The 26,345-nt window shown below is 43.6% G+C and overlaps 2 protein-coding genes across 7 annotated transcripts in view; one reads left to right on the plus strand and one right to left on the minus strand.

Annotated features, from left to right (window-relative positions):
• LOC126268156 (39S ribosomal protein L38, mitochondrial) overlaps window positions 1-3,118 on the minus strand; it is a 49,500-nt gene extending 46,382 nt beyond the window's left edge. Inside the window, exons 1-2 of the mRNA XM_049973707.1 lie at window positions 2,614-3,118; window positions 2,386-2,532 (exon numbers count right to left, since the gene is read on the minus strand). Coding sequence (XP_049829664.1) covers window positions 2,386-2,532; window positions 2,614-2,740 — 274 coding nt within the window. The 5' untranslated portion in view covers window positions 2,741-3,118. The remainder of the gene's footprint in view (window positions 1-2,385; window positions 2,533-2,613) is intronic.
• Window positions 3,119-3,204: 86 nt separating this feature from the next.
• Window positions 3,205-26,345, plus strand: part of LOC126268155 (uncharacterized) — a 694,665-nt gene continuing 671,524 nt past the window's right edge. For all 6 annotated transcript variants that reach the window (XM_049973701.1, XM_049973702.1, XM_049973704.1 and 3 more), the window contains exons 1-3: window positions 3,205-3,292; window positions 3,766-4,252; window positions 4,683-4,791. In XM_049973701.1, the coding sequence (XP_049829658.1) occupies window positions 3,783-4,252; window positions 4,683-4,791 (579 nt within the window). In that variant the 5' untranslated portion in view covers window positions 3,205-3,292; window positions 3,766-3,782. The remainder of the gene's footprint in view (window positions 3,293-3,765; window positions 4,253-4,682; window positions 4,792-26,345) is intronic.

The raw sequence follows: 26,345 nt of genomic DNA on the forward strand, positions 1-26,345 counted from the left end.
CAAATCACCGAAGTGGTGACAAATAAAAGCATGTGCACAAGGTGGCAAACGAATGCCCATATGTTCATTTACTACTGACTAACATTAAAGGGAAGACTGTTGTCTCAATTTGTTGTTGCAAAGCCCCTGTTTCTTTGTGAGTTACAAATATATTGTTAAGATATTTTCAGTATATAACATTAATTGGCACCAATCATTAAGCAGTTTTGCTTATCACTGCATAGTTTTGCCGCTACTAATCCAAGTCTCTTATTCTTGTGATTAGGAAAACAAGATATATTTTGTGTAGGTATGCAGGTTTTGTAAGTAGATTTCACTATTGAAATCTTGTGTTATCAGGTGCGCAACATCGCTTCAAAATGACAATTTTACTCAGCTGACAAACCAAAACAATTTCATCACCATGAAATGACATCTACACCATTCCATGGTGAATTCTTTAAAGGGTTATGAATAATGGCTAGTAAATGTGAAAGTGATGTGTAGAACTGGAAAATCTAAAGACAGATATTACATTTTAATCCTTGTATGGATTAATGAAGTGAAGTGGAAGTACAAAAACTATTTCAAGGCAGAAAACTGAAGAGTAATAATCCCATTATCAATTAACAGGTAACATTTAGTGCTTTATATATGCTAAAAATAGGGACATAAAATGAGATATGACAGTACAGTGGCAATACAGATATGCCAAAATTAAAGTCACTGCCTTAACAGTTTAAGATTTATACATTCATGTTCTACCTAATGAGGACAAAATGGAGGAGAGAAATACAACAAAGGCGGCTTAAAGTTACAAACAGAGCTAGCACCAGCCCACCAGCGACACTTTCCTTTTATTGCACATAAAATGGCAGCACACCATTTTCACTAGCCAATCTGATGATAGTTTTAGGAAAGAAAACTGGAGATCGAAAGCTGTTACTATAGTTCAGAACATATTTGCAGATTTCTGACCCCCTTTTCTTTTTGTTTTTTGGCACACACAGCCCAGCCTGAAGTTGAGGCTACATTGGAATATGAGACCCTGACTTACACTGCTGCAACAAAAAAAGATCTTTCTTTACAGTACTGCAGCAGCTGCTGTCATTTCAAGAAAGCCATTTTTTCTGCCTCCAAATACTTGCACATTCAGAGTTTGTGGCACATGGGAGGCTAGTGTACAGTACTGTCACTACGCAAAACAGTTCCACAGCAGCTCCCACATGTTAATGACCCCCTATCTCCATCTGAGTACACTACACAATCTACATTGTTCACTGTGAAACAGACCATGTTCCAGATATTCCCTCACTACACACAAGCCAAGAACTGAGTTTAAGGATTCCAGTACCTTGTCTGGGAACTCCAACTGAAACAGTGGAGGAATAGAGGAAGGCATAGAAACAAATGGAGCACTTTCAGCTGAAGCAACAGATTTAGTAACACTAATAGGTGCTGTTTTAAATGATATTCCGTTACATTAATGATTCGGAATACTGAAGAAACTGCAGGACAGTTGCTTACTCCACAATCTTCTTATTGTGTATATGTCCAGTTTCGGAACATGTAAGCATCGTCACCTGATGTAAAAAATAAAATCACTTAATCATCTGAGGTCATCCTCACCCCAAAGTTGTCGTGGAATCAAAGATACAGTGATTTCATTTTCTACACTGGATAATGAAACTTGAAGTGTTCCAAAACCAGTCCTGTGCAAAGTGGACTTTACAGTTTCGGCTGCTGCATAAAAAAAAAACTCTTTACATTAAATATTTCAAGGTCATGCCTTTGTGCACTTCAATAGATATAACTTATATCTTACAATTTTGCCTTAATATACTGCACGAGTTTAGCTGCATCTGTAATCCACACAGCAAAAAAGTAAAAGAAAATTGTACATCGAATTTGCATCAATTTCTTTCCATAACCCACAGACCACTTTCCATAGGATGTGTGGAATATGAGTATTGTAACGTGACTATGGAAAGAATGTAAAGTAATATTTTCCAGTGACAGCTGGGCACAATATTGTACTGTCGTATCTAGAGGATCTTTACTATCGCACCTGAAACAAGATTTGTTTGCAAACACCACCGATGTACATGTCACGTTTTTGTATTTCGTGTATCCTAATATGTGAATGTGTCAAAGGCTTGAAATACAGACACATTTCCCCTTTTATGCCGCACTTTTAAGCTCCATATTTACCACTGAACTTGTTCACTGTTCTCTTCTTCGCACTTCCTTGCTCAATACACGCTTTATTGCAGTGTGCATTACTGTTGCACTACTTTTATCGTTCCTTACTCAAAAGCTAGTCTATACTGTATCTATACTAGTACATATTTCATTTGAAACATGTTACAGTCAATAAGATATCCAGCATTTAGCAATAAAACTTACATTGCTTCTTCCTTGCAAGCGGTTCTAGATGTTTATTTTCTCTGTAGATATTAAGTCTTCCTTTAGGATCGGTTGACGACTTAGAGCTTTGTTTTGGAAAGCCAATGTCCACTTTGTAATGCAAAGATGGATCTTTGTAGTTGATTTCTGAAAAATATGGAGCCGCATTGAGAATTATGCTGTAAACAGAAAGCCGCAATACAAAGCTGTGTGATTGTCTGATCTAACCTTCAAGTCTTTCTTTTAGACTTCTTGCAACACCTGGTGGTTTCCCTCTTAAAACGTGCCCATGTCTTGAGAGGGGCAATTTAATAATGTTTATGTTATTAAAACAGAATTTACAAATTGTTCCCATTTTACCGAATTTAGGCGGTTTACCAAGAGGAATTCCGTAGATTTAACAGGAAACACATTTAGTAAAGATTTCCGTCTCGACTACTGTCACCAATTCACATCACAGCACTCACTGTTTCATAACACACTCATTCTCCTATATGTTTTCACTTCACAACATTGTTCCTGCACCAGAACGAAGCATGTTTACTTTTCCAAAGCAAGGCGTCAGCTGTGACCAAAGAGTTTGGTTCGTAAAGATTATCAATTTAAGTTATTTCGTAGGGACAGAAGTACAAAAAATGATTCATGGAAAGGAGATGTTCTCAGTACTGCCGTTTGGTATTTATTCTGTTTACAGAACAATGGTAAGTTGGTTATGAAACTATGGTGATGTATGATAGGCTGATCTCTTTGGAAGTGAATATCACTGGCGCTTGCGTTTAGTTCCGTGTTTGCCGCCGTCGCTACCAGTTCAAAGCGCGTGTTGAAGTGCACTGGGAAGGTTGTGCCTAGTGTCTGGTGGTGTGTTTGCTTGCATGTTATCGGCGGTGACAAGACAGTCAAGTCGATGGTAACATATTTTTATTTCGTTAATTGTGGAATAATATTATGTTTCCGCTTATAATACTCACAGTTTATCAAGTTATGGCATTACTATTAAATATATTTGTGTGAAATAATTTTAAAAAATTACATGACATTCAACAGGATAAAAAGGAAAGTATGCTATCAATTTGTAATTGAAATGATGCGTTATGTTCTAGTTGTTCGTTGTTACCTAAATATTGTGACAACCAGGCAGCGTTCAACAAGACTGTCTTCTCGATTGTTTGGTAACTTTCCATTGTTGTGCTCAAGGCATCCTTTTGTTTTTCGTTGACATAACTGTGGTGGGTCTACTTCTAATCCATTGTGTATGTGAAAAAGTGCCTTATTTCACGTTTAAAAGCATGGAAAAATGGCTTTTGATCAAATATCGAAAGTTGTGTTGTTCACAAAATTGGGACAAAATGGGAGTAACTGGTGTTCCGCTTTTCTTTTCAGATACATTCCCCAGGAAGATGACGGAACTTCTGATACCAGCACCTGTCACTCCTCCAAGGGGTGACACGTTCACACGCCGACTGCTTGAAGGGTACAGACCTTCCGTTGTGCCGCGTTACAACAGATCAGAAGATAATTTCTCTACAGAACTGAAACATAGCAAAAGTGACGATCTAGTGCTTCAGAGCCCACCTTTGATACAGACGGAAATAAAACAACGATGTGATTCTCCGATACCGAAGACAGCGAGTGTTGTGTATGAAGATGATTTAGTGTCTACACATGTTCTTCCGAAAGCGAAGTATTTCAGTGACAGTGAAGCAGATGTGGATTTCCGACCTAGTCCCGCAGATAGGGCTGCCCGTAAGGCGTCTGTCGAACTTGCATCAGATTTGCAACGATGTGTCAGTCGACATGTGGGCCTTTACGACCGTGTTGATCCTGAAGACAGTATTCGGGATATGATAACAGAAAACGATTTTTATAGGTGAGTCCCAGAAAAATTGTAAAACAAGAAGTACCTTTGTTGTTGTTATTATTATTTGGTGGTTAATCACACATCTTATTTGAGCCACCGATGTCCGATGTCTACTCATTGATACGTGGATCTTTGATATATAGCAGGCATCATCTTCAGGTTTTTGTTTTGTGTGTTATATAGTGTGTAAACATTATACCTCAGTGTGAAGTTATGGGGGCATGAATATCTGAAGTATTTGTTTACATAACGTTTATGTACTTGTATAAATAGTAAAGTGTGCAAATTACTAACATGTAGTTTGTCAACATTGCTTGACAAAATATTTGTTGTTGTACATTGTAAGGTTCGTTATTTCGAAAGTAGTGTGTTAATAAATCAGCTGAACATATTGCTTGCGTAAAACGTCCAAAGCTGATAGCCTGCATTTATTTTACAGATTTGTGTTGTTCAAGAGACATTACGACAAGTACTTACATTTATCTCAAAAGTACGAAGAAGCCAGAAACATCGCCTACTACTTGGAGGAGAAATATCACGAGATAAAGGTAGGACAACCACAGAACATTTATCTAGGGATTCTCCTACAATTTTTTGACGCATTTTGGTTGCGGTTGTTGTAAAGATACAGGCACGAGAGCAGGTATTCTCGCAAGAAGACAGTTCTCCCAACCGTGAACGGAAAAAAGGAATTAAGTTTTGCTTTTAGTCACAAACTTTAGGAAAACGTCCATCCTCGTCTAAGTAATCGTTACTGATTATGGACATGAGATAGTAAAATCGCAAATCATTCTAAAGTAATGAAAACGTGGCTGACAGCTACTGGCCGCGTCCGCGAACATTGAACATTTAAACAACGGCACATTTTACCCTGCAAATGCAAAAAGTCAAGTTGTCGTACGTGATAAAATTTTGTCCAGATTTTGCTCAGTGAGTTTTTTTTCTTTTTTTTTTCGCACTCAGCGGTCATCTTTCAAAGTGAAATGCTTTGTCATTTTTTACGTGTTCTTTAGATTACCGAGTATTTTTTGGTGTATCGCTGTAAGAGACGACTGTATCAATTTATTTAATACACTCTCTTACTCGTACTCCGACACACAAAGTAAGTGCTTGTAAACTTGTTTTCACGACCAGCGGGAAATATTAAGCAAAAAGAAATTTTGAGGTTTTTGTCTTCAGTATCGTTAATCACAACCGATGCCTTCATTTAATGCACTCAGGTGTATTGCTGCAGCTGATACAAAGCGATGTTTCTTAGGAATTTGCTGACTGCGTTGCCACTGAGAACTTTGCAGAAAGGCAGGAGAAATAATGCTTACGATTTGAACCATCTACCGCTCAGTCTGATACGAACAATAGCAGACGACGTTGATGATATCGGTTTGGAGACCGCTCGTAGATGTAAACTACCACGTGTATGTCATGACCTTCACTGTCGTCATCCTGCAGTTGAGCGTAAATCTTCCTTCTGAAAGGCACGCCAGTGGTTTAAGCGACGAGCCTCTTGTACTACATGGTTACAATGAATAGGCCCAACATACATAATAATGTACAAAGTACCTATTTCTGTAGAAGTCTTTATATGATACCAAGTTCTCTAGTTTAATGAATGAAAGATTCCCAGTCTTTTGATATGGCACTACACCCAATCGAAGAGTATGACATTCTGTGATAGATGTGAACTTACGCCTCCTTCCTGTCTGCAACAACAGTTTAGCAGATTACACAGTTAATTAAGTTTTGAAAAGTCAAGGTTTAACGTCCTGTCGACAGCGAAGTGATCAGATGGACCACATGCTTGAAAGGAAATAAAATTGATCATAAATCTCGATGGCCGGACGGGTATTTGAGAGCCATTCATTCCGAATGACTGTTCAGTGCCTTAACCATTATTTCACCGCACTCATTTGGAGACATAACAACAATCTTCACTCTTATATGGTAACCAAGTTGTATCAGCCTGAAATATTGAGATAACTGTTTCACCGGTTAAATCGTGTAGACCTTTGTACACAACTTTTCGTCAGGCTTCTTTGTACAACCATACTCCGACTAGTTTGATTCACTTTTCAAATCGAAAAGTACGTGGAAAAACGTTTAACTACGTCAGCTTCACAGTGTAAGTGGAAATAAATACAATCCATCATCTGAAGAAACGTTAGCTTGTTTGGTGTAAAACATGCCTCTTGTTTGATGTCACCGCCGCATCCATAAGCTCTGCGCTCGGCGGTTTTCCACGCGAGTGACGTCATTGTAACGGAAACTGTGACCAGCCGACCTTCCCGGGCTGTCAGTTTCTGTTGACTGCGAGGACGCTATATATTTGTAGGCCCTTCTGCATTTTGTGCATCTTTGTAGTTATGAAAATTCGGGTTAGCAGACGTGGAGTCCCGAGGTGGAACTCGTATAACGTTGGCCAAATTGGAATGAATGAAAGAACTTAGTAGGTGTCGCATCTAAGGTGTAACGAGGTTCAGCTCGTTCGAAAGGTGGCCACTAGTTCGCATCAGACTCGTTGCAAACGATTCTTAAAACTGTATGAATTTAATTTGAGCAAGACGCGAAGAACGTTCTTTGTGCTGTATGTATTGCACCCTTCACTTTGTGCTTGCTTAGAGAAGGACGGGGTGAAACTTTTCGGTCTGTCAGAGAAAACCTGTCTCATTTATATAAATTCACAAATTTTTCCTCGTAATTGCCCTACACAGGAACTCAGGGAGTATTGAGTCCAACGGTAGGTTGTTTCAGATATGTTTTCCTACAGCCAGTTTTTCTGTGTGGTGGGTTCTTCGTAACTTTTTTTGCGAGAAGAAAACAACTTGTGTGTGTGTGGGGGGGGGGGGGGGGGGGGCGGTGTTGATGTCTCACTAGTTGTTGATGTGTTAGCCAAGTGCTGAGACCTAAGTGCAGTCATGGGGCTGCCCCCACCCCCCCTCCTTTCCTACATGACCACCCGTGTAATCATTCCTGAGTCGTCGGAGAATGAATGTATAAAATACTGGATGGTTATTGTTATAGTGTAGGTACTCACAGAGGTCCTGTGTGGGCTGTAATTATCGTACGACAGCAATGCGGAACCGATGCACCGTGGAGACAAAATTAATTCCAATTTTGGCCGCCGGGTGCATGTCCTGCGTTGCACAGCATCTCGTCGACGCCTGCGGTGCTGATGTTGAACAAATTGTGTAAGCGCCGGTTAATAATATCATGAACATTACGCTTTTCTCACTTGTTTGACCGTTTCTGCTCACGTCCTGTTCCTGATTACCTATGGAAGTAGGAGTGTTAAACGCCCTGTCGATAACGAGGTCACTAGAAACGGATTCCAAGCTCGGATTAGGGATGGGTAAGGAGGTAAATCGGCATGCCCTTTCAAAGGAATCATCCCGGCATTTCCCTGAAGCTTTTAGTGAAATCCCGTTAAATCCTAGACCAGATTAACCGGGCGCAGGTTTGAACCGTCGTCGACCCAAATGAGAATCCAGCGTGCTGACCACGGCGCCACCTCGCTCGGTTACATTTGTATTCGTCTTTCTTGCATTCACAGCGCCAGATCTGCACCAGGTGGCCAAATTCGGAACTTTTTTACCCTTCGTAATTTGGTTCCACAGCAACACATTAGATTATCTACCAAGTTTCTCTGCCATACTGCACTTCAGTTATAACCATTCGGTATGTTTTGCTTGAATATATAACGCTCAGCTTTCGCAGCGACCATGGCTTCTCTTAGAAGCATAAAAACGTCAAGTTGCTCTCAACGTTAACCAGCTGTAAACTGAAAAGAATTGTCTCGATAAAATGTATTTGGAAACACTTCAGTGCTCCTTTCTTAAGACATTCGTCACTGGCCTTAGGTATTAAAAAAATGTTATATGGCGTTACTACATGTGCGTCATAACATGTTTAATGTCTTTAAACCAGGTATTTAGTTGCGAATAAACGTTGTTAATAATTGGATAAAAAAGTGTAATTGTAAGCCCAGTCAGGGTTCCGTCAGCCTCTCGTCCTCGTAAAGCTCGTCGTTTCTTTACTGATTTAATTCGTCTGTTAGGCAACTTACACTCGCTTCTTTCAGTGTGTTGAAAGTTTAGTCAAGCAGTTTGTCATATGATACTTCTATGCTAGCAATATCTCGAAGCAAAGACAGGCACTGGAATCATATTCGGGAGGACGGCGGTGGCGGTGGTCTTCAGTCCTGAGACTGGTACGATGCAGCTCTCCATGCTACTCAATCCTGTGCAAGCCTCTTAATCTCCCAGTACTTACTGCAACCTACATTCTTCTGAATCTGCTTAGTGTATTCATCTCTTGGTCCCCCTCTACGATTTTTAACCTCCACACTGCCCTCCATTGCTAAATTTGTGATTCCTTGATGCCTCAGAAAATGTCCTATCAACCGGTCCCTTCTTCTTGTCAAGTTGTGCCACAAACTCCTCTTCTCCCCAATTCTATTCAATACCTCCTCATTAGTTATGTGATCTACCCATCTTCCCTTGACCCATATAGCTCAAAAACATCTCCAGATACCAATACCAACAGCTACACATTGGGATCGAACACTTCCCTTGACTTGTTATCCTTACGACATTTCCACATACAGCTGTCCCTGGTCCGAGACACCGGAATTTTAAGTAAGCCTCATTTCTTCACGAGATACTGAACACTTCACGACTTCATCAAAAAATCCGAATAGTTGAAGAAATTTTATTAGAGACAACGCACTGTCCCTCATCATAGCCGACAACCGAAAACTGTTGACCCTGTCAGTCATATCCATACCTACCAAAGAAATAAAAAAAGAAATGTCCCAAAATTCAAACACGACGCCACACTCGCAAACTAAACCATAAACATCACCTAACACATCACCAGAGAGCACTACCGATCGCATCAAAACGACACCTACAAGCACACCACACTCACAAACTAAATTTCGCGCTGTCTCGACGTCACACACCACAAGAGCCTTATGTCACGGGTCAAAGCCGACGGGTGGGATCGGACGCTTCGGTCGACCCCTAGTCCCCATAGTACTGAATAGCGAGATGTCGCCAGCATTCAGACTGCTAATATGCTGGTTCTACTGCTGCCAACTTTGACCAGCGCATGATAATGTAGCAATAGACCTGAAGCTATAGTCGTCACTTTTAAATGCTTTCTTACATTTCGTGAGTAAGTAATTTGTTGCTGTATAACTTGTACACGACTTCTTATTTCATTGTGTACCTTCTGACCTGACCCAAGTATTACTTGTTCACTCTGAGAAGACTCTTGGGAGCAGTGGCTGACAGGAGATGGCCGCTGCCAGTCCAGGCACTCAATATTATGCGCAAAAAATATCTTCATTAAATTTAATGGAATTCAAGTTCAGTTATATAAAACGTTTGTGTGATCTTTTACCCCGTCTTTTTTTGTCATAACGTTGTGACGTTTGTGGATGTTCATGTGTGGACACTACATTGTATATTGCCATTTTTGTATGTTTCGTGCCCAGTAACTTACATGCACGTCTGGTCGTAACACAAGACTTATGGGCATGGATGATTTGATAATGTAGAAGCCGTCCGAAACTAATCATCAATAAATAAGTTAAAGTTCCTGCTCAACTTAATACGGTTTCTCTAACAGTTACTGTAAAAATGCGAGGAAAATGTTATTACACTCCATGTTGCAAAGTGGCTGTTGACTGCATTAGCATTAAATAGAAGTGTGTGTGGGCAACGTCGAGGCGGATGCAAGGTTCCTAATGTCGAGAAAGTTCTCTCGCGGAGCATGGCACCATTTTAAGGTGGTCAACAAAGGATTGACAGGTTTTCTGTTGAATGCAGGCAACATTTTCTCCACGAACTACTTTGCCATAGTGATCGTAAATTATCTTTTCTGACCTTTCAAACGGTCCCCAGATGGTCACTTTTATTGCACTATATTTCCTCTTACATAGTAAAACTGAATAGTTTGGTAAGGTTGAAAGGGTGCGCAGTATTATTGAGTGGATTTTTTTTTTTTGTGTGGTGTTCAGTATGAGAAATGTTTTAACCTGTGGTCAATATGCTACCAGATATTGATTGGGAGAAAATTGAGCAAGGCGATAAAAAAACAAACAAAAAAACACAGTAATGTGTAAGACTTTACAAGCTTTGTGCAATACGTCGAATATGAAAAGGAACAGGAGAAAAATAATCAATTTTAGTTATTGGTGCTCCTTGTACCATACAAAAACGTAGGCTAACTGCCACAGTAGCAGCGTCTCGATCGAACAACATTTATAACTAAATATGGAACTGGCTTGCTTAATATTATTATTCCGTACAACGGTACTGGCCGTCGAAGAGGATCACATGACATACTGCTGTTTATTTTATGTTTCTTTCTTCTTCAACTTTCGTTACGGCCTCTCTAATGACTACGAGTAGCCCCTTCATGGATTACGTTTTCTCCTCCTCCTCCTCCTCCTCCTCCCCTCCCCTCCCCTCCCCTCCCCCCCCCCCCCGCAACCCCCCATGACCTATTCGTCCTTTATTTCCCTCCTCTTCTTCCAAAATTTTCGGTATTCTCTTATCGGCTCCACTGGTTGCGTCATTTCCTTGTAACCTCCTCTGTCGTTGATCTCTGTCATACTGATCAGTGTGTACTAACTTTTGCAGTTTCCTTCCCTCCCACTCTGTTCTGGAATAGCGATATGCACATATACATTTGGCGGTACTATCGCGTACGCAAGGTATAAAGGGGCAGTATATTGGCTGAGCTGTCACTTGTACTCAAGTGATCATGCCAAAAGGTTTCCGACGTAATTTGATCGCAAGACGGGAACCAACAGACTTTGAACGCGCAATTGTTGTTGGGGCTAGACGCATGGGACGTTCCATTCGGAAATTATTTGGGACTTCAGTATTGCGAGATCCACAGTGTCAAGAGTGAACTGAGAATACAAAATTTCGGGCATTACCTCTCACCACGGACAACGCAGTGGCCAACAGCCTTCACTTACCAACAAAGAGCAGCGGCGTTTGTGTAGAGTTGTCAGTGCTATCAAACAAGCAAGACTGCATGAAATAACCACAGAAATCAATATGGGACGTACGACTTACGTATCCGTTAAGACAGTGCTGTGAAATTTGGCGCTAATGTTCTATGGTAGCAGATAACGTACGCGAGTGCCTTTGCTAAGAGCACTACAACGCCTGCAGCGCGTCTCCGTTGCTCGTGACCATGTTAGTTGGACCCTAGACGGCTGGAAAACCGTGAGCTGGTCACATGAGTCGCGATATCAGTGGGTAAGAGCTGGCGGTGGGATTCAAGCGTGGCGCGGACCCCACAAAACCATGGACCCAAGTTGTCAATAAGGCACTGTCTAGCTTTGTGGTTGCTCCATAATGGTGTAGGCTGTGGAATGGACAGGGTCCTCTGGCCAACGGAACCAATCATTGACTGAAAATGGTTATGTTCAGCTACTTGGAGACCATTTGCAGCCATTCATGGACTTCCTGTCCCCCCCCCCCAAAAAAAAAAAAGCATATCAGTGGGCACAGTTGTTCGTCAATTCGAGAGAATGATTTGACCATCCAGATTTCCAGACATGAATCCTATCGAATATTTATGGAACATAACGGAGCGGTCGACTCGTTCACGAAATCCTGCACTAGTAACACTTGCTAAATTATGAACGGCTGTAGAGGCAGCAGCATGGCTGAGTATTTCTGCAGGGGTCTTCCGAGGACTTGTTTAGTCCATGTCACGTCGAGTTGCTGCAGTACGTCGGGCAAATGGAGGCCCGTCACGATATTAGGAGGTATGCCATGACTTTTGCCACCTCAACTACTTGTGACAAACACAAATTTGTGCTGGACCGGGACATGAATAGTTGCCTTAACCACTTCGACTATCGGGGTACGCCCCCAGTGCCGGTCCAAACATCCATATGTCACACAGTCAAACTAAGCATAGGAAGGCCAATGCTATTTAGTGTCGTCATTTTAGAATGCGTGTCTGTAGAACATCGCATTGTAATAAATGCAGTTACTACGTCAACACGGACACTGGCGCGATTGATAAATTCTTCCTGTCTTACACAGCTTTATTGCCTGAAACATTTTATTTTGATATAGTTCAAGACCGTCAAGAAACCAGGGAGTTTTCTTCTTGTTGGTGTACATCTTCGAATTAACAACAACAAACAACCGGCGAATATGGAAAAACTAGCTCATAGTGCCTGTTCGCATCTGTCAGTAATCAATAAGTGGGGATTGATTCTTACTTATTAGAACAGGTGCTGTTTCTGGACGAATGGTTGGAGTGTCGTTAGGCAGCAGGACATTTCTTTAGGCGATCGTGAAAATTGTGGACAGTGTCGGGCATGCTTGGAAATGCCGAGGTATTACCTGACCTTCGGCGCTTGTTCCCTTCCCGTCACAGCTCTGCGTTTGTACTTCGCCCCCTCGTGTAATAGGTTCCGTTATTCACGCTGTTGTTATTACTCAAGAACAGAACGGGCCCGAGTATTGACTGTTCCCGCCGTTTCCAAGTACACGCACAGTGCATATTGTATTGTACGATAGCAAGCCTATTTTGCTACCGGAGTTGGAACTTAAATTGTGGCAACTATTTATTCACAACCGATACATGTTTGCACCTGTTACTGTCCTTCAAAGTAGTTACCAGCGTTGTGTAGAACCCCGTTGCCAGCGGTGTGGAAGGCGTAGTATACGGTTAGCAGAGCCTGTTCTGTTGATGGTTCGAATGGAGCGGTTTACTGCCTTTCGAATCTTTGGAACAGTTCTGAAGCGAATGCCACGAAGTGGTTCCTTCATCTTCGGAATGAAATCAAAGTCACAAGGACTTAAGTCCGGGGTAGTATGGTGGATGGTACAGTACTTCCCTGTCCCATCGACCGAACAGAGCAGCTACAGCTTGCGCTGTATGCGCCCGCGCATTGTCGTGCAAAATGATGGGTGGGTTACGGAGAAAGTGTCGCCGCTTCTTACCCAAAGCTGGTAGCAGGTGATGCTCCAAAAACGAACAGTAATGCGACTTAAGTCCTTATGACTACCCCGTTGTGATAAGCGATTACTTGCCGCAGTTTCGTTGATTTAGCTATTTCGGAGCGAACGGTGCAATAATAAACCTAATTCATTCTGCGTTGATAAGACATGGTCGCACTGGCGTGTAGTGACAGACGGCCTTTGTAAGTTGATAGCCGTAAGTTTCGTGTCTTTGTAATTCAGGTATTTTCCGCTATTGTTTTTCATCTGCATATTACACTACTGGCCATTAAAATTGCTACACCAAGAAGAAATGCAGATGACAAACGGGTATTCATTGGACAAATATATTATACTAGAACTGTCATGTGATAACATTTTCACACAATCTGGGTGCATAGATCCTGAGAAATCAGTACCCAGAACAAACACCTCTGGCCGTAACAACGGCCTTGATACACCTGGGCATTGAGTCAAACAGAACTTGGATGGCGTATGCAGGTACAACTGCCCATACAGCTTCAACACGATACCACAATTCGTCAAGAGTGGTGACTGGCGTATTGTGACGAGCCAGTTGCCCTGCCACCATTGACCAGACCTTTTCGATTGGTGAGATATTCTGGATAAGGTGCTGGCCAGGGCAGCAATCGAGTATTTTCTGTATCCAGAAAGGCCCGTACAGGACCTGCAATATGCGGTCGTGCATTGTCCTGCTGAAATATAGGGTTTCACAGGAATCGACTAGAGGGTAGAGCCACGGGTTGTATCACATCTGAAATGTAATGTCGACTGTTCTAAGTGCCGTCAATGCGAACAAGAGGTGACCGAGACGTGTAACCAATGGCACCCCATACCATCACGCCGGGTGATACGCCAGTATAGCGATGACGAATACACGCTTCCAATGTGCGTTCACCGCGATGTGACCAAACACGGATGCGACCATCACGACAGAAACTTGATTCATCCGAAAAAAATGACGTTTTGCCATTCGTGCACTCAGGTTCGTCGTTGAGTACACCATCGTAGGCGCTCTTGTCTGTGATGCGTCGTCAAGGGTAACCGCAGCCATGGTCTCCGAGCTGATAGTCCATGCTGCTGCAAACATCGTCGAACTGTTCGTGCAGATGGTTGTTGTCTTGCAACGTCCCCATCTGTTTACACAAGGCCGGCCGCGGTTGTCTCCCGGTTCTAGGCGCTCAGTCCGGAACCGCGCGACTACTACGGTCGCAGTTTCGAATCCTGCCTCGGGCTTGGATGTGTGTGATGTCCTTACGTTAGTTAGGTTTAAGTAGTTCTAAGTTCTAGGGGACTGATGACCACAGATGTTAAGTCCCATAGTGCTCAGAGCCATTTGAACCATTTGTTGACACAGGTATCGAGACGTGGCTGCACGATCCGTTACAGCCATGCGGATAAGATGCCTGTCATCTCGACTGATAGTGATACGAGGCCGTTGGGATGCAGCACGGGTTCCGTATTACCCTCCTGCACCTCACCGATTCCATATTCTGCTAACAGTCATTGGATTTCAACCAGCGCGAGCAGCAATGTTGCGATACAATAAACCGCAATCGCGATAGGCTACAATCCGACCTTTATCAAAGTCAGAAACGTGATGGTACGCATTTCTCCTCCTTACACGGGGCATCACAACAACGTTTCACCAGGCAACTTCGGCAACTACCATTTGTGTATGAGAAATCGGTTGGAAACTTTCCTCGTGTCAGCACGTTGTAGGTGTCGCCACCGGCGCCAACCTTGTGTGCATGCTCTGAAAAGCTAATCGTTTGCATATCACAGCATCTTCCTCCTGTCGGTTAAAAATTCGCGTCTGTAGCACGTCCTCTTCGTCGTGTAGCAATTTTAATGGTCAGTAGTGTAGAAGGTGTGCATAACAGGATCCTGGATGGTAAAGCACATTGCTAGACTGTAAAGCCTAAATGGCTACACCCCCCCCTCACTGGCTATCGAGTCCTCCAATGGCGCGTGTTTTTCGACTAGGATCTCAGTGCGCTTGGCGTGGGGAGACGAGAAGTACGTGCATTGTTCGCTTTTTAAAAGGGTACGGCCCCGTGCGGGGCACAGAGTGCAGAGTCGCTCCGCCGGGCATTCACCTTGACTATGGGGCGTGACCACAAAGTGGATCAGTTGTGCACCCTCCCTCTATGTGGTCCCCGGAGACTATACTCTTAAAAGTGCTTATGCTGTGATGAAGTGTAAACAAGTTTCTATATGCTGGTCAGCAACTCAATGTATGCTGTTGAACAGCTCAATGGAGGTGGAACTTTGAAATTGGTAATCAGCCCACAGTATTTTTTGCTGCTGACGCAGCAGATAACTGATTACGATCAACGCTCGTACTGACTACTGTGATGGTCCTCCACTGCATAAAACACTAATGTTTCAACGATGCTCCTCTGCTACTCAGGGTTTTACAAGGCTCGCGCGAGATTGTTGGAAAAGTTTACGGCTTGCAAATCCATTACACGGTTAAACTTAGGAACATTTGTCTCTCATTAGAATTTATGAAAGCCGTACCAGTTTGGACCGCATCAGAATTTTAGCCGAAAGGACAAAGATGCGCGTCCGAATTTTCGCATTGAAGTGCAAATGGGGGTTGAAACTCACCATTACATTGACTTTCCCCTCTTTAAGTGACAAAGCAGCGTTGAGTCTTGTTGGATAGTTAACCACATCGTGAGCTCATCAATACCCGCTTCTTAACTGCCAGAGAACGAAGGGGCGGAGTATTTAATGTCGAACCTAACTCGTTTTATTTGAATATTCGTACTCACGTATATGCGACCAGTCGCTTATGAAATATTTCTTTATTTCCATAAACCAGTTTTCGAGCCATTTCATGTTCATCTTCAGATGGAGATCCAAATTCATTATATTCAGTTAATAAGTAGTTACTGTGCTCTACAATATCCGCAGTGGATAAGCGGAACTCTTTTAATATTAGTTGACATGAATCCCTGGAATCATAGAGCTCTAACACAGCTCGAAAATCAATTATAACATCTCTGTCTATGTAATGCACGTAAAGCTCGTCAACCGTAGAACATGTGCAAGAGTCAACTTGTGGTTGGTAGTGTATCGTGCTAATTTCGAAAGAGTTGTGGGTGAAACAGAGCTTTCTCCTTCGCCAGACGCGGCCGTGTTTCCTTCAATTTCTTGTTGGAGCCGTCGAATATCTCACTGTAACATTATCATGCGATTTCTTCTCTTTCTAGTGACGCCGCTCAACCGAAGTATCACCTTTACTTTTCCAGTTTTGTAGTAAGTTAACCGTTTGAAACTCATAGTTTCAGTTGTTGCCTTGTTTTCGGGGTGTAATGGTGAACCAGGTCGCATTAGCGGAGACAACTCGACGCAAAGCCCTGCGGATCTCACTTAATTATTCGAAACACAGCATCGAATTTGAAAGCCATACCTTTTTGTTGTTCACCGACATCAGTCGCTGCATCCATCGGACCGATATTTTTTTCAGTGGCTGCTTAACATGGTCAGTTCACACCGATGTGACCACCACCTGTTTGACGTCAATATGCAGTAAACAATCACCTATGGCAGGCGGCAGCACTAGCAGTCGACGTCATATGAAACTTGTCCGGAGGGGAGACGCGGATACCAGTGCAGTCGCTGTCATATGCAGAAACGGAGCTATTTATCTAACGCCCAAAAAGGCATGTCCATTGGCTTTGGGGCCAAGGGTGGAGCATTTCCAAAACAGCTTAATTGTAAGCTGTTCGCATGCTATTATGGTTAAAGTATATCGTGCTTGGCTAAATGATGAGGTAGCTGTGGTGCTTCATGGGCCATAGAGGGAAGTGGTGAACTACCGCTGTATAAAGCTCTGTATAAGGAAACTTTGCTGCCGTCCGCAGTTCGGGATTGGCTGAAACCACGTCACGTGACATTAGCAGCCGTTGTGGGCCCAAACGTTACGTGTGAAGTGTAGGAAGTGTTGTGTATCTTCGAAGTTTTAAGTAGCACAATGCCTCAGTGCTATGCTTTTGGCTGTTCGTTTCGAGGCGAAAAGGGTGGAAAACTGTACAGAATTCCTTCCGAAGGGAGGCAATACTGACCTTACGACTTATCTGAGAAGAAAGATTAAGGAAAGGCAAACCTACGTTTCTAACATTTGTAGACTTAGAGAAAGCTTTTGACAATGTTGACTGGAATACTCTCTTTCAAATTCTGAAGGTGGCAGGGGTGAAAGACAGGGAGCGAGAGGCTATTTACAGTTTGTACAGAAACCAGATGGCAGTTATAAGAGTCGAGGGTCATGAAAGGGAAGCAGTGGTTGGGAAGGGAGGGAGACAGGGTTGTAGCCTCTCCCCGGTGTTATTCAATCTGTATATTGAGCAAGCAGTAATGGAACAAAAGAAAAATTCGGAGTAGGTATTAAAATCCATGGAGAAGAAATAAATACTTTGAGGTTCACCGATGACATTATAATTCTATCAGAGACAGCAAAGGTTTTGCAAGAGCAGTTGAACGGAATGCACAGTGTCTTGAAAGGAGGATATAAGATGAACATCAACAAAAGCAAAACGAGGATAATGGAATGTAGTCAAATTAAGTTGGGTCATGCAGAGGGAATTAGATTAGGAAATGAGACACTTAAAGTAGTAAAGGAGTTTTGCTATCTGGGGAGCAGAATTACTGATGATGGTCGAAGTAGAGATGATATAAAATGTAGACTAGCAATGGCAAGGAAAGCGTTCTTGAAGAAGAGAAATATGTTAACATCGGGTATTGATTTTAAGTGTCAGGAAGCCGTTTCTGAAAGTATTTGTATGGAGTGTAGTCATGTATGGAAGTGAAACATCGACGATAACTAGTTTGGACAAGAAGAGAATAGAAGCTTTTGAAATGTGGTGCTACAGAAGAATGCTGAAGATTAAATGGGTGGATCACATAACTAATGAGGAGGTATAGACGCGAATTGGGGAGAAGAGCAGTTTGTGGCACAATTTGACTAGAAGAAGGAACCGGTTGGTGGGACGTGTTCTGAGGCATCAGGGGATCACAAATTTAGCGTTGGAGGGCAGCGTGGAGGGTAAAAATCGTAGAGGGAGACCAAGAGATGAATACACTAACCAGATTGAGAAGGATGTAAGTTGCAGTAGGTACTGGGAGATGAAAAGCTTGCACAGGATAGAGTAGCATCGAGAGCTGCATCAAACCAGTCTCAGGACTGAAGACCACAACAACAACAACAACAACAACAACGACGACGACATGGCTAACTCACACTGTTGTCCGTTCCACTGATTCATGATTGCTGAAATGGCGGATTGTTAACTCGCTGTCACGAACCCGCAGCGCTGCCTCCTGCCCATGGCTGCAACTACTCATTTCAGACATTCCCGTTATTCTGCCATCCTGTTATAGCGTGTGACGACAGGTAAATCCGCTTGTTAAAGTCCCGTCTGTCCAAAGAAGAGCTGTCTATATTCAGACTGGGATACTTATTGAGCAATCCTAGTTTATTTCCTGTTAATTGTTTAAATGTTAGCTGTACAAACTAAATGTTATATACGACTAAAGATCTTGAACACAACTCAGGATTCGAGATCTCCCCACTGTACTATCGCTTAAAAAAAACACCAAAGGTAAGGGCAGGACAGTGCCTGATTCAATGCAGCGGATGATTGATTCCACAATGTCGACAGAAACTCAGTGTAATGAACACGTAGTTGAAATGAAAAAGTTATGAGCAGCGAGGGGGGGGGGGGGGGGGGACGCTGCAGAGGCAGCAAGAGTCGCGGAGGAGTTGCTGCCTCGTTAGCGCCCGCACCGGCGTACCAGCAAGTCGCGTCGAGGAACGTGTCCTCCGGAAGGGTGGCTCTCCTTTTGATTGCGACTCGGCAGACAGACTCCCTTTCGAAGGGCTGGAGGGGGGAGGGCAGTGCGCCCCGCACAGGCGGTGTTTCCACGGACTCTGAAAAGGCCTGGCGCGCATTCCGCTGCGGGCGCGGCTGCCGGCTCTTTTGTGGAGACCCCTGCGCCGCTTTGTGTCTCGGCGCCCGCGGATCCCACCGGCTCGTACATCTGTTTACTCCCTACCTTCGCTGTCCCTTTCCCTGCGGACGTAATTTACGGCAGAGGTAACGTGAAGAGCTACGAGTGCAAGTGTGATGCGTGTGCAGAGGGCGGTGTGCGTACGGAAAATTGCAGAACCGTGATAACGAAAATTATATAGAGCCCGTCAGAAATATGTACACACACTTTAAGGAACGAAAAGTATTACCATCAAACTACAGACCGATTTCAATCTTGCCAGTATTCTCAAAAATTTTAGAAAAAGTAATGTACAGGCAGCTTCTCAACCATCTGACCACAAATAACATATTATCAAGAACACAGTTACGATTTCTGAAGGGTTCTGATATCGAGAAGGCTATTTATACCTACAGTGAAAATGTACTTAATTCATTAAATAACAAATTACAAGCAGCAGGTATTTTCTGTGATTTGTCAAAGGCATTTGACTGTGTGAACCACAACATACTTTTAAATAAATCAGAATTCTATGGTGTAATGGGCAGTGCTGCAAAATGTTTCAAGTCATACCTCGCTAAGACGAATCAAAGGGTGTCAGTGCAAGGGACTAGTGAATTAAGTCTTCATCAGAATGGGAAGAAATTACATAGGGTGTCCCACAAGGATCCATCTTAGGGCCATTGCTTTTTCTTGTGTACATTAATGATCTCTCATCACTTACACTGCCAGAAGCAGAGTTCGCTTTGTTTGCAGATGACACAAGTATTGCAATAAATAGTATGTCGAGTGTAGTTCTAGAAAGATCTGCTAATGATATTTTCATGGATATTAATAAATGGTTTAAAGCCAACTCATTGACATTAAACTTCGAAAAGACTCACTATATGCAATTCAGAACCTGTAAGAAGTTTCCACCCAGCACATGCATAAAGTATGAAGAAGAGCAGATAGAAAAGGTTGATACTCTTAAATTCCTGGGATTACAGCTTGATAATAAGTTCCGTTGGGAGGAGCACACCACAGAACTGCAGGAACGCCTTAACAAATCTGTATTTGCAATTCAAGTGTTAGCAGACATAGGCGACATAAAAATGAAAAAGCTTGCATACTTTGCCTACTTTAATTCCATAATGTTATATGGTATAATATTTTGGGGCAATTCTTCAAGTCTGACAAAAGTTTTCAGAGTCCAAAAGCGTGTAATACGTATTATTTGTGGAGTAAATTCACGGACGTCCTGTAGAGGTTTCTACAGGACGTCCTCTTCAAAGGACTGGGTATACTAACTACTGCCTCTCCGTATATTTACTCCTTAATGAAATTTGTCCTAAATAATATATCTCTTTTTCCAACAAACAGCTCAGTTCATACATACAATACCAAGAACAAAAATGATCTGCACAAAGACTTAAAAGCACTTACTTTAGTTCAAAAAGGGGTCCGCTACTCAGGAACACAAATCTTCAGTAATTTGCCAGAAAACATAAAAAATTTAGTTACAAATGAAGATCAGTTTAAAAGGAGCCTGAAAGACTTACTAGTGGCCAACTCCTTCTACTCCATTGACGAATTTTTTAATAGAAACAAATGATGTATCGTATATACACTCCTGGAAATTGAAATAAGAACATCGTGAATTCATTGTCCCAGGAAGGGGAAACTTTATTGACACATTCCTGGGGTCAGATACATCACATGATCACACTGACAGAACCACAGGCACATAGACACAGGCAACAGAGCATGCACAATGTCGGCACTAGTACAGTGTGTATCCACCTTTCGCAGCAATGCAGGCTGTAATTCTCCCATGGAGACGATCGTAGAGATGCTGGATGTAGTCCTGTGGAACGGCTTGCCATGCCATTTCCACCTGGCGCCTCAGTTGGACCAGCGTTCGTGCTGGACGTGCAGACCGCGTGAGACGACGCTTCATCCAGTCCCAAACATGCTCAATGGGGGACAGATCCGGAGATCTTGCTGGCCAGGGTAGTTGACTTACACCTTCTAGAGCACGTTGGGTGGCACGGGATACATGCGGACGTGCATTGTCCTGTTGGAACAGCAAGTTCCTTTGCCGGTCTAGGAATGGTAGAACGATGGGTTCGATGACGGTTTGGATGTACCGTGCACTATTCAGTGTCCCCTCGACGATCACCAGAGGTGTATGGCCAGTGTAGGAGATCGCTCCCCACACCATGATGCCGGGTGTTGGCCCTGTGTGCCTCGGTCGTATGCAGTCCTGATTGTGGCGCTCACCTGCACGGCGCCAAACACGCATACGACCATCATTGGCACCAAGGCAGAAGCGACTCTCATCGCTGAAGACGACACGTCTCCATTCGTCCCTCCATTCACGCCTGTCGCGACACCACTGGAGGCGGGCTGCACGATGTTGGAGCGTGAGCGGAAGACGGCCTAACGGTGTGCGGGACCGTATCCCAGCTTCATGGAGACGGTTGCGAATGGTCCTCGCCGATACCCCAGGAGCAACAGTGTCCCTAATTTGCTGGGAAGTGGCGGTGCGGTCCCCTACGGCACTGCCTAGGATCCTACGGCCTTGGCGTGCATCCGTGCGTCGCTGCGGTCCGGTCCCAGGTCGACGGGCACGTGCACCTTGCGCCGACCACTGGCGACAACATCGATGTACTGTGGAGACCTCACGCCCCACGTGTTGAGCAATTCGGCGGTACGTCCACCCGGCCTCCCGCATGCCCACTATACGCCCTCGCTCAAAGTCCGTCAACTGCTCGTACGGTTCACGTCCACGCTGTCGCGGCATGCTACCAGTGTTAAAGACTGCGATGGAGCTCCGTATGCCACGGCAAACTGGCTGACACTGACGGCGGCGGTGCATAAATGCTGCGCAGCTAGCGCCATTCGACGGCCAACACCGCGGTTCCTGGTGTGTCCGCTGTGCCGCGCGTGTGATCATTGCTTGTACAGCCCTCTCGCAGTGTCCGGAGCAAGTATGGTGGGTCTGACACACCGGTGTCAATGTGTTCTTTTTTCCATTTCCAGGAGTGTATATTCATACTATTAGTATTGTTATTTCAACTTTAAAAAAATGGCATGTTCCACACCCATGAGGATCTCCTCAGCACGGATTTATGGAACGAAAAACTAATCTAATCTATATTTATTTTATATTTAATAATTGGTGTCACATGTTGTACGGCCTTGAGTTTAGCACATGGTTACTTTAAATGTTCAACTACGCCAGTCAGTGTTACAGTGGAGATCTCTGCACATGTCGCTGTAATCTCCTGGCGAAGTTCCTCCAGTGTGCGTGGCTTACGTCGCTAGACGTTATCTTTCACAGTTCCCCACAAGTAAAAGTCCATAGGTGTTATATCTGACGACGTAGAGGAAACTCAATGTGCTCTCTTCGTCCAATCCAATGTTTCGGAAAATTGTCATCCAGGAAAGCTCCTACGGCTAGGTGGTAGTGTGGTGGCGCTCCGTCCTGATGGTAGAAGACATCTTCATCAGCTCCATAAAGCTCACGTATACCTGGAAAATTTGATGTACGTAACATTTCCAGGTATACCTCTCCAGTGACAGTAGCATCAAAGAAAAAGAGTCGTAATATGGCCGTAGATGATAGCCCACACTACACACGAACCCCAGGTAGATTGACCGCTTTATCCACATAAACATGCGGATTTTCGGGTGCCCAACACACGCTGTTACGCCGCTTCACGTTTTCATTAAGTTTAAATTGTGTCTCGTCACTCCACACTACCTTCGTCACAAATTGTTGGTCATCAGTTACCATTTGCTGATACCATTCGCAAAATGGCATTCGGCAATCAGAATCGTCATCATTAATAGCGTGCAGCAATCGTGCATTGTAAACTTTCTACTTTGCAGCTTTCAGAATTACTGATAACCCCCACTTCACTTGTACATTACATAGCATTCTTCTATGCGGGATTAACAAACGTTTCCAACACGAGAACCGACGAAGCAGGACTTGTAGCTGTACACTGTCTTCCTGATCCTCCTTTGTGAATATCACAAATCTTTCCATGCAATTGAAACTTGTCAGTGATGCTTTAATTGTTAGGCGGGTTGGCAGTTCGCAATTCTTTCTCAAACTCCCGCCTCCCCTGACATTGCACTTCAACGGCACTATCAAACTTGAAAAACCATTTCACAATACATTTTCGTTGCTCGAATGTCAAGCGCGCTCCAGCCATCTTTTCTCAATTCCGAGATGAAAGTACTAAAATCTGTTGAGCCAAAGACCATGTTACAACCCACTCATAACTCAAATCGAACGATAATATCTCTATAGAGCATGATTAGGAGTGTTACATTTTTCTGGCGAACTGTATATCTATGTAAATGATGGGCGACCCTTAAGTAATGCGGAATTTGTTTTGGGACGTCATGGAATATTCTCGCTTTAGCCCTTATATGGTGTTCCGATAGGTGGCGTTGCTATACGTAGCATTCCAAAAATGCGGAATTTGTTTTGGGAGGTCATGGAATATTCTCACTTTAGCCCTTATACGATGTTCCGATAGGTGGCGTTGCTATACGTAGCATTCCAAAAATGCGGAATTTGTCATGGGACGTCATGGAATATTCTCGCTTTAGCCCTTATATGATGTTCCAATAGGTGGCGTTGCGGTTATTTTAGGATTTTTCCGCGAGGACCAGTTCTTTTCGCCCGTTTTCCAGGGACAGGAACGAGTCCATCCTGTTGTTTACCAAGAGCAGTTTCCTCACAAACTGCGTCTTACTGTATGGTTTCGAAGGAAGTATACCTACGTCAAACTTCTAGAATATTATTGACCCCTCTACTCCCCTCTTAGGGAACTCGCTTCCGTACGCTTGCAGCGATCACTGTTCCTGTACTATTGCCACATCGTTTTTGTGCACTTTTCCTTTCAGTACTGTTTTGTTGTCTTCAATCCGAAAACCAGCTTATTGTACTAAGACCTTGGTTAACGTTTCCACTTCCCTCACCACAACCACCCACCTCCTCTCTCTCTCTCTCTCTCTCTCTCTCTCTCTCTCTCTCTCTCTCTCTCTCTCTCTCTCTCTCTCTCTCTCTCTCACACACACACACACACACACACACACACTTCTTCCTCTTCCCAGTACCAAATTAACTTCCTATCACTGTAACACTTCGTTTAGTCATGGTATGTCATAAATTTCTTTTTTCTCGTATTCGATTGAGTACCCCTCTATTAGTTACTCGATCTCCCCCTCTACTCCTGGAGTGCGACATTTCAAAGCTTCTTTTTTCTTCTTACCTGTGCTGTACATTCAGTTCCACATCCACGCAACTTCCCAATCTGTAGTTCTCAAAGCCCTAATCAGGATCGCCAGGATAGTTGTCTTTCTTCTTTCTCTTGTTGCGCCTTTGCCCTGTATAGGAGCAGAATCGGCGTGGTTATTATGAGGGATGGCTGAATTCCCTTCCTGTCGCCACCCCGTTGTAGATAACTCCCCTCTAGACGGAGCATAGGTACCCCAGCTGCCTGCATGTTGCTTTATTCGTGTGCCAGTGAGCGAAATGTTTCGAGATGTTTGAGAATCGCATAACTGGGAAGGGAATTTGATACCAGCCCGGTATTCACCTAGTGGGATGTGGGTAACCGCCAGAAAACCACATTTACGCTCGTAGTTCATCTGCTTGGCGGAGTCGGTCGTGGACCAGCACACCTCCCCCTCCCGAAAGTGGCGCCTTAAAAGGTACGGCTATCCTGGTGCGTTTCCCTAACCACAGTCATCGCCAATAATAATGACCCACGCCCATCATATGACAAACATTTCTGGCCCCTACAAACAAACCACCCGGTATGAAGAGTGTTGTTGTTGTTGTTGTTGTTGTGATCAGTCCTGAGACTTGTTTGATGCAGCTCTCCACGCTACTCTATCATGTGCAAGCTTCTTCATCTCCCAGTACCTACTGCAGCCTACATCCTTCTGAATCTGCTTAGTGTATTCATCTTTTGATCTCCCTCTACGATTATTACCCTCCATGCTGCCTTCCAATACTAAATTGGTGATCCCTTGATGCCTCAGAACCGATCCCTTCTTCTAGTCAAGTTGTGCCACAAACTCCTCTTCTCCCCTATTCTATTCAATACCTCCTGATTAGTTACGTGATCTACCCATCTGGTCTTCAGCATTCTTCTGTAGCACCACATTTCGGGAACTTCTGTTCTCTTCTTGTCCAAACTATTTATCGTCTATGTTTCACTTCTATACATGGCTACACTCCATACAAATACTTTCAGAAGCATCTTCCTGACACTTAAATCAATACTCGTCGTTAACAAATTTCTCTTCTTCGGAAACGCTTTCCTTGCCATTGCCAGTCTACATTTTATATCCTTTCTACTTCAACCATCATCAGTTGTTTTGATAGCCAAATAGCAAAACTCGTTTACTACTTTAAGTGTGTCATTTTCTAATCTAATTCCGTCAGCATCACCCGATTTAATTCAACGACTTTCCATTATCATCGTTTTGCATTTGTTGAAGTTCATATTATATCCTCCTTTCAAGACATTGTCTATTCCATTCAACTGGTCTTCCAGGTCCTTTGTTGTCTCTGACAGCATTACACTGTCATCGACAAACCTCAAAGTTTTTATTTCTTCTCCATGGATTTTAATACCTATTCCGAATTTTTCTTTTGTTTCCTTCACTGCTTGCTCAATATACAGATTGAATAACATCGGGGAGAGGCTACAACCCTGTCTCACTCCCTTCCCAACCACTGCTTCCCTTCATGCCCCTCAACTCTTATAACTGCCATCTGGTTAGTAATTGATAAATTGTTTAAAAAGAAGTATTCAAAGGTACGCGCGACTACCGCTACTAAGATTTTACGGTGATTTCGTAAATCTCTTCAGACGGATCCGAAGATGGCTGAGGAAAACGCAACGGTCGATTCGTCTCAGTACGTTCTTGCCAGTGTGAGCCAATGAGCCACCTGTAACGAGAACGCTTTGCAGAGAGCGGCAGTGCTGCGGCTCTCGGCGGAGGGCCGTAATTGCCGCCGGCTGAGTCACCCACGCGTCGCCGCCTTGCGCAAGGCGCGCTCCTCATAGCCGTGCTCACCCATTCATTCAGAG

The sequence above is a fragment of the Schistocerca gregaria genome, chromosome 4 (assembly GCF_023897955.1).
Source record: "Schistocerca gregaria isolate iqSchGreg1 chromosome 4, iqSchGreg1.2, whole genome shotgun sequence".
Taxonomy (NCBI): Eukaryota; Metazoa; Arthropoda; class Insecta; order Orthoptera; family Acrididae; genus Schistocerca; species Schistocerca gregaria.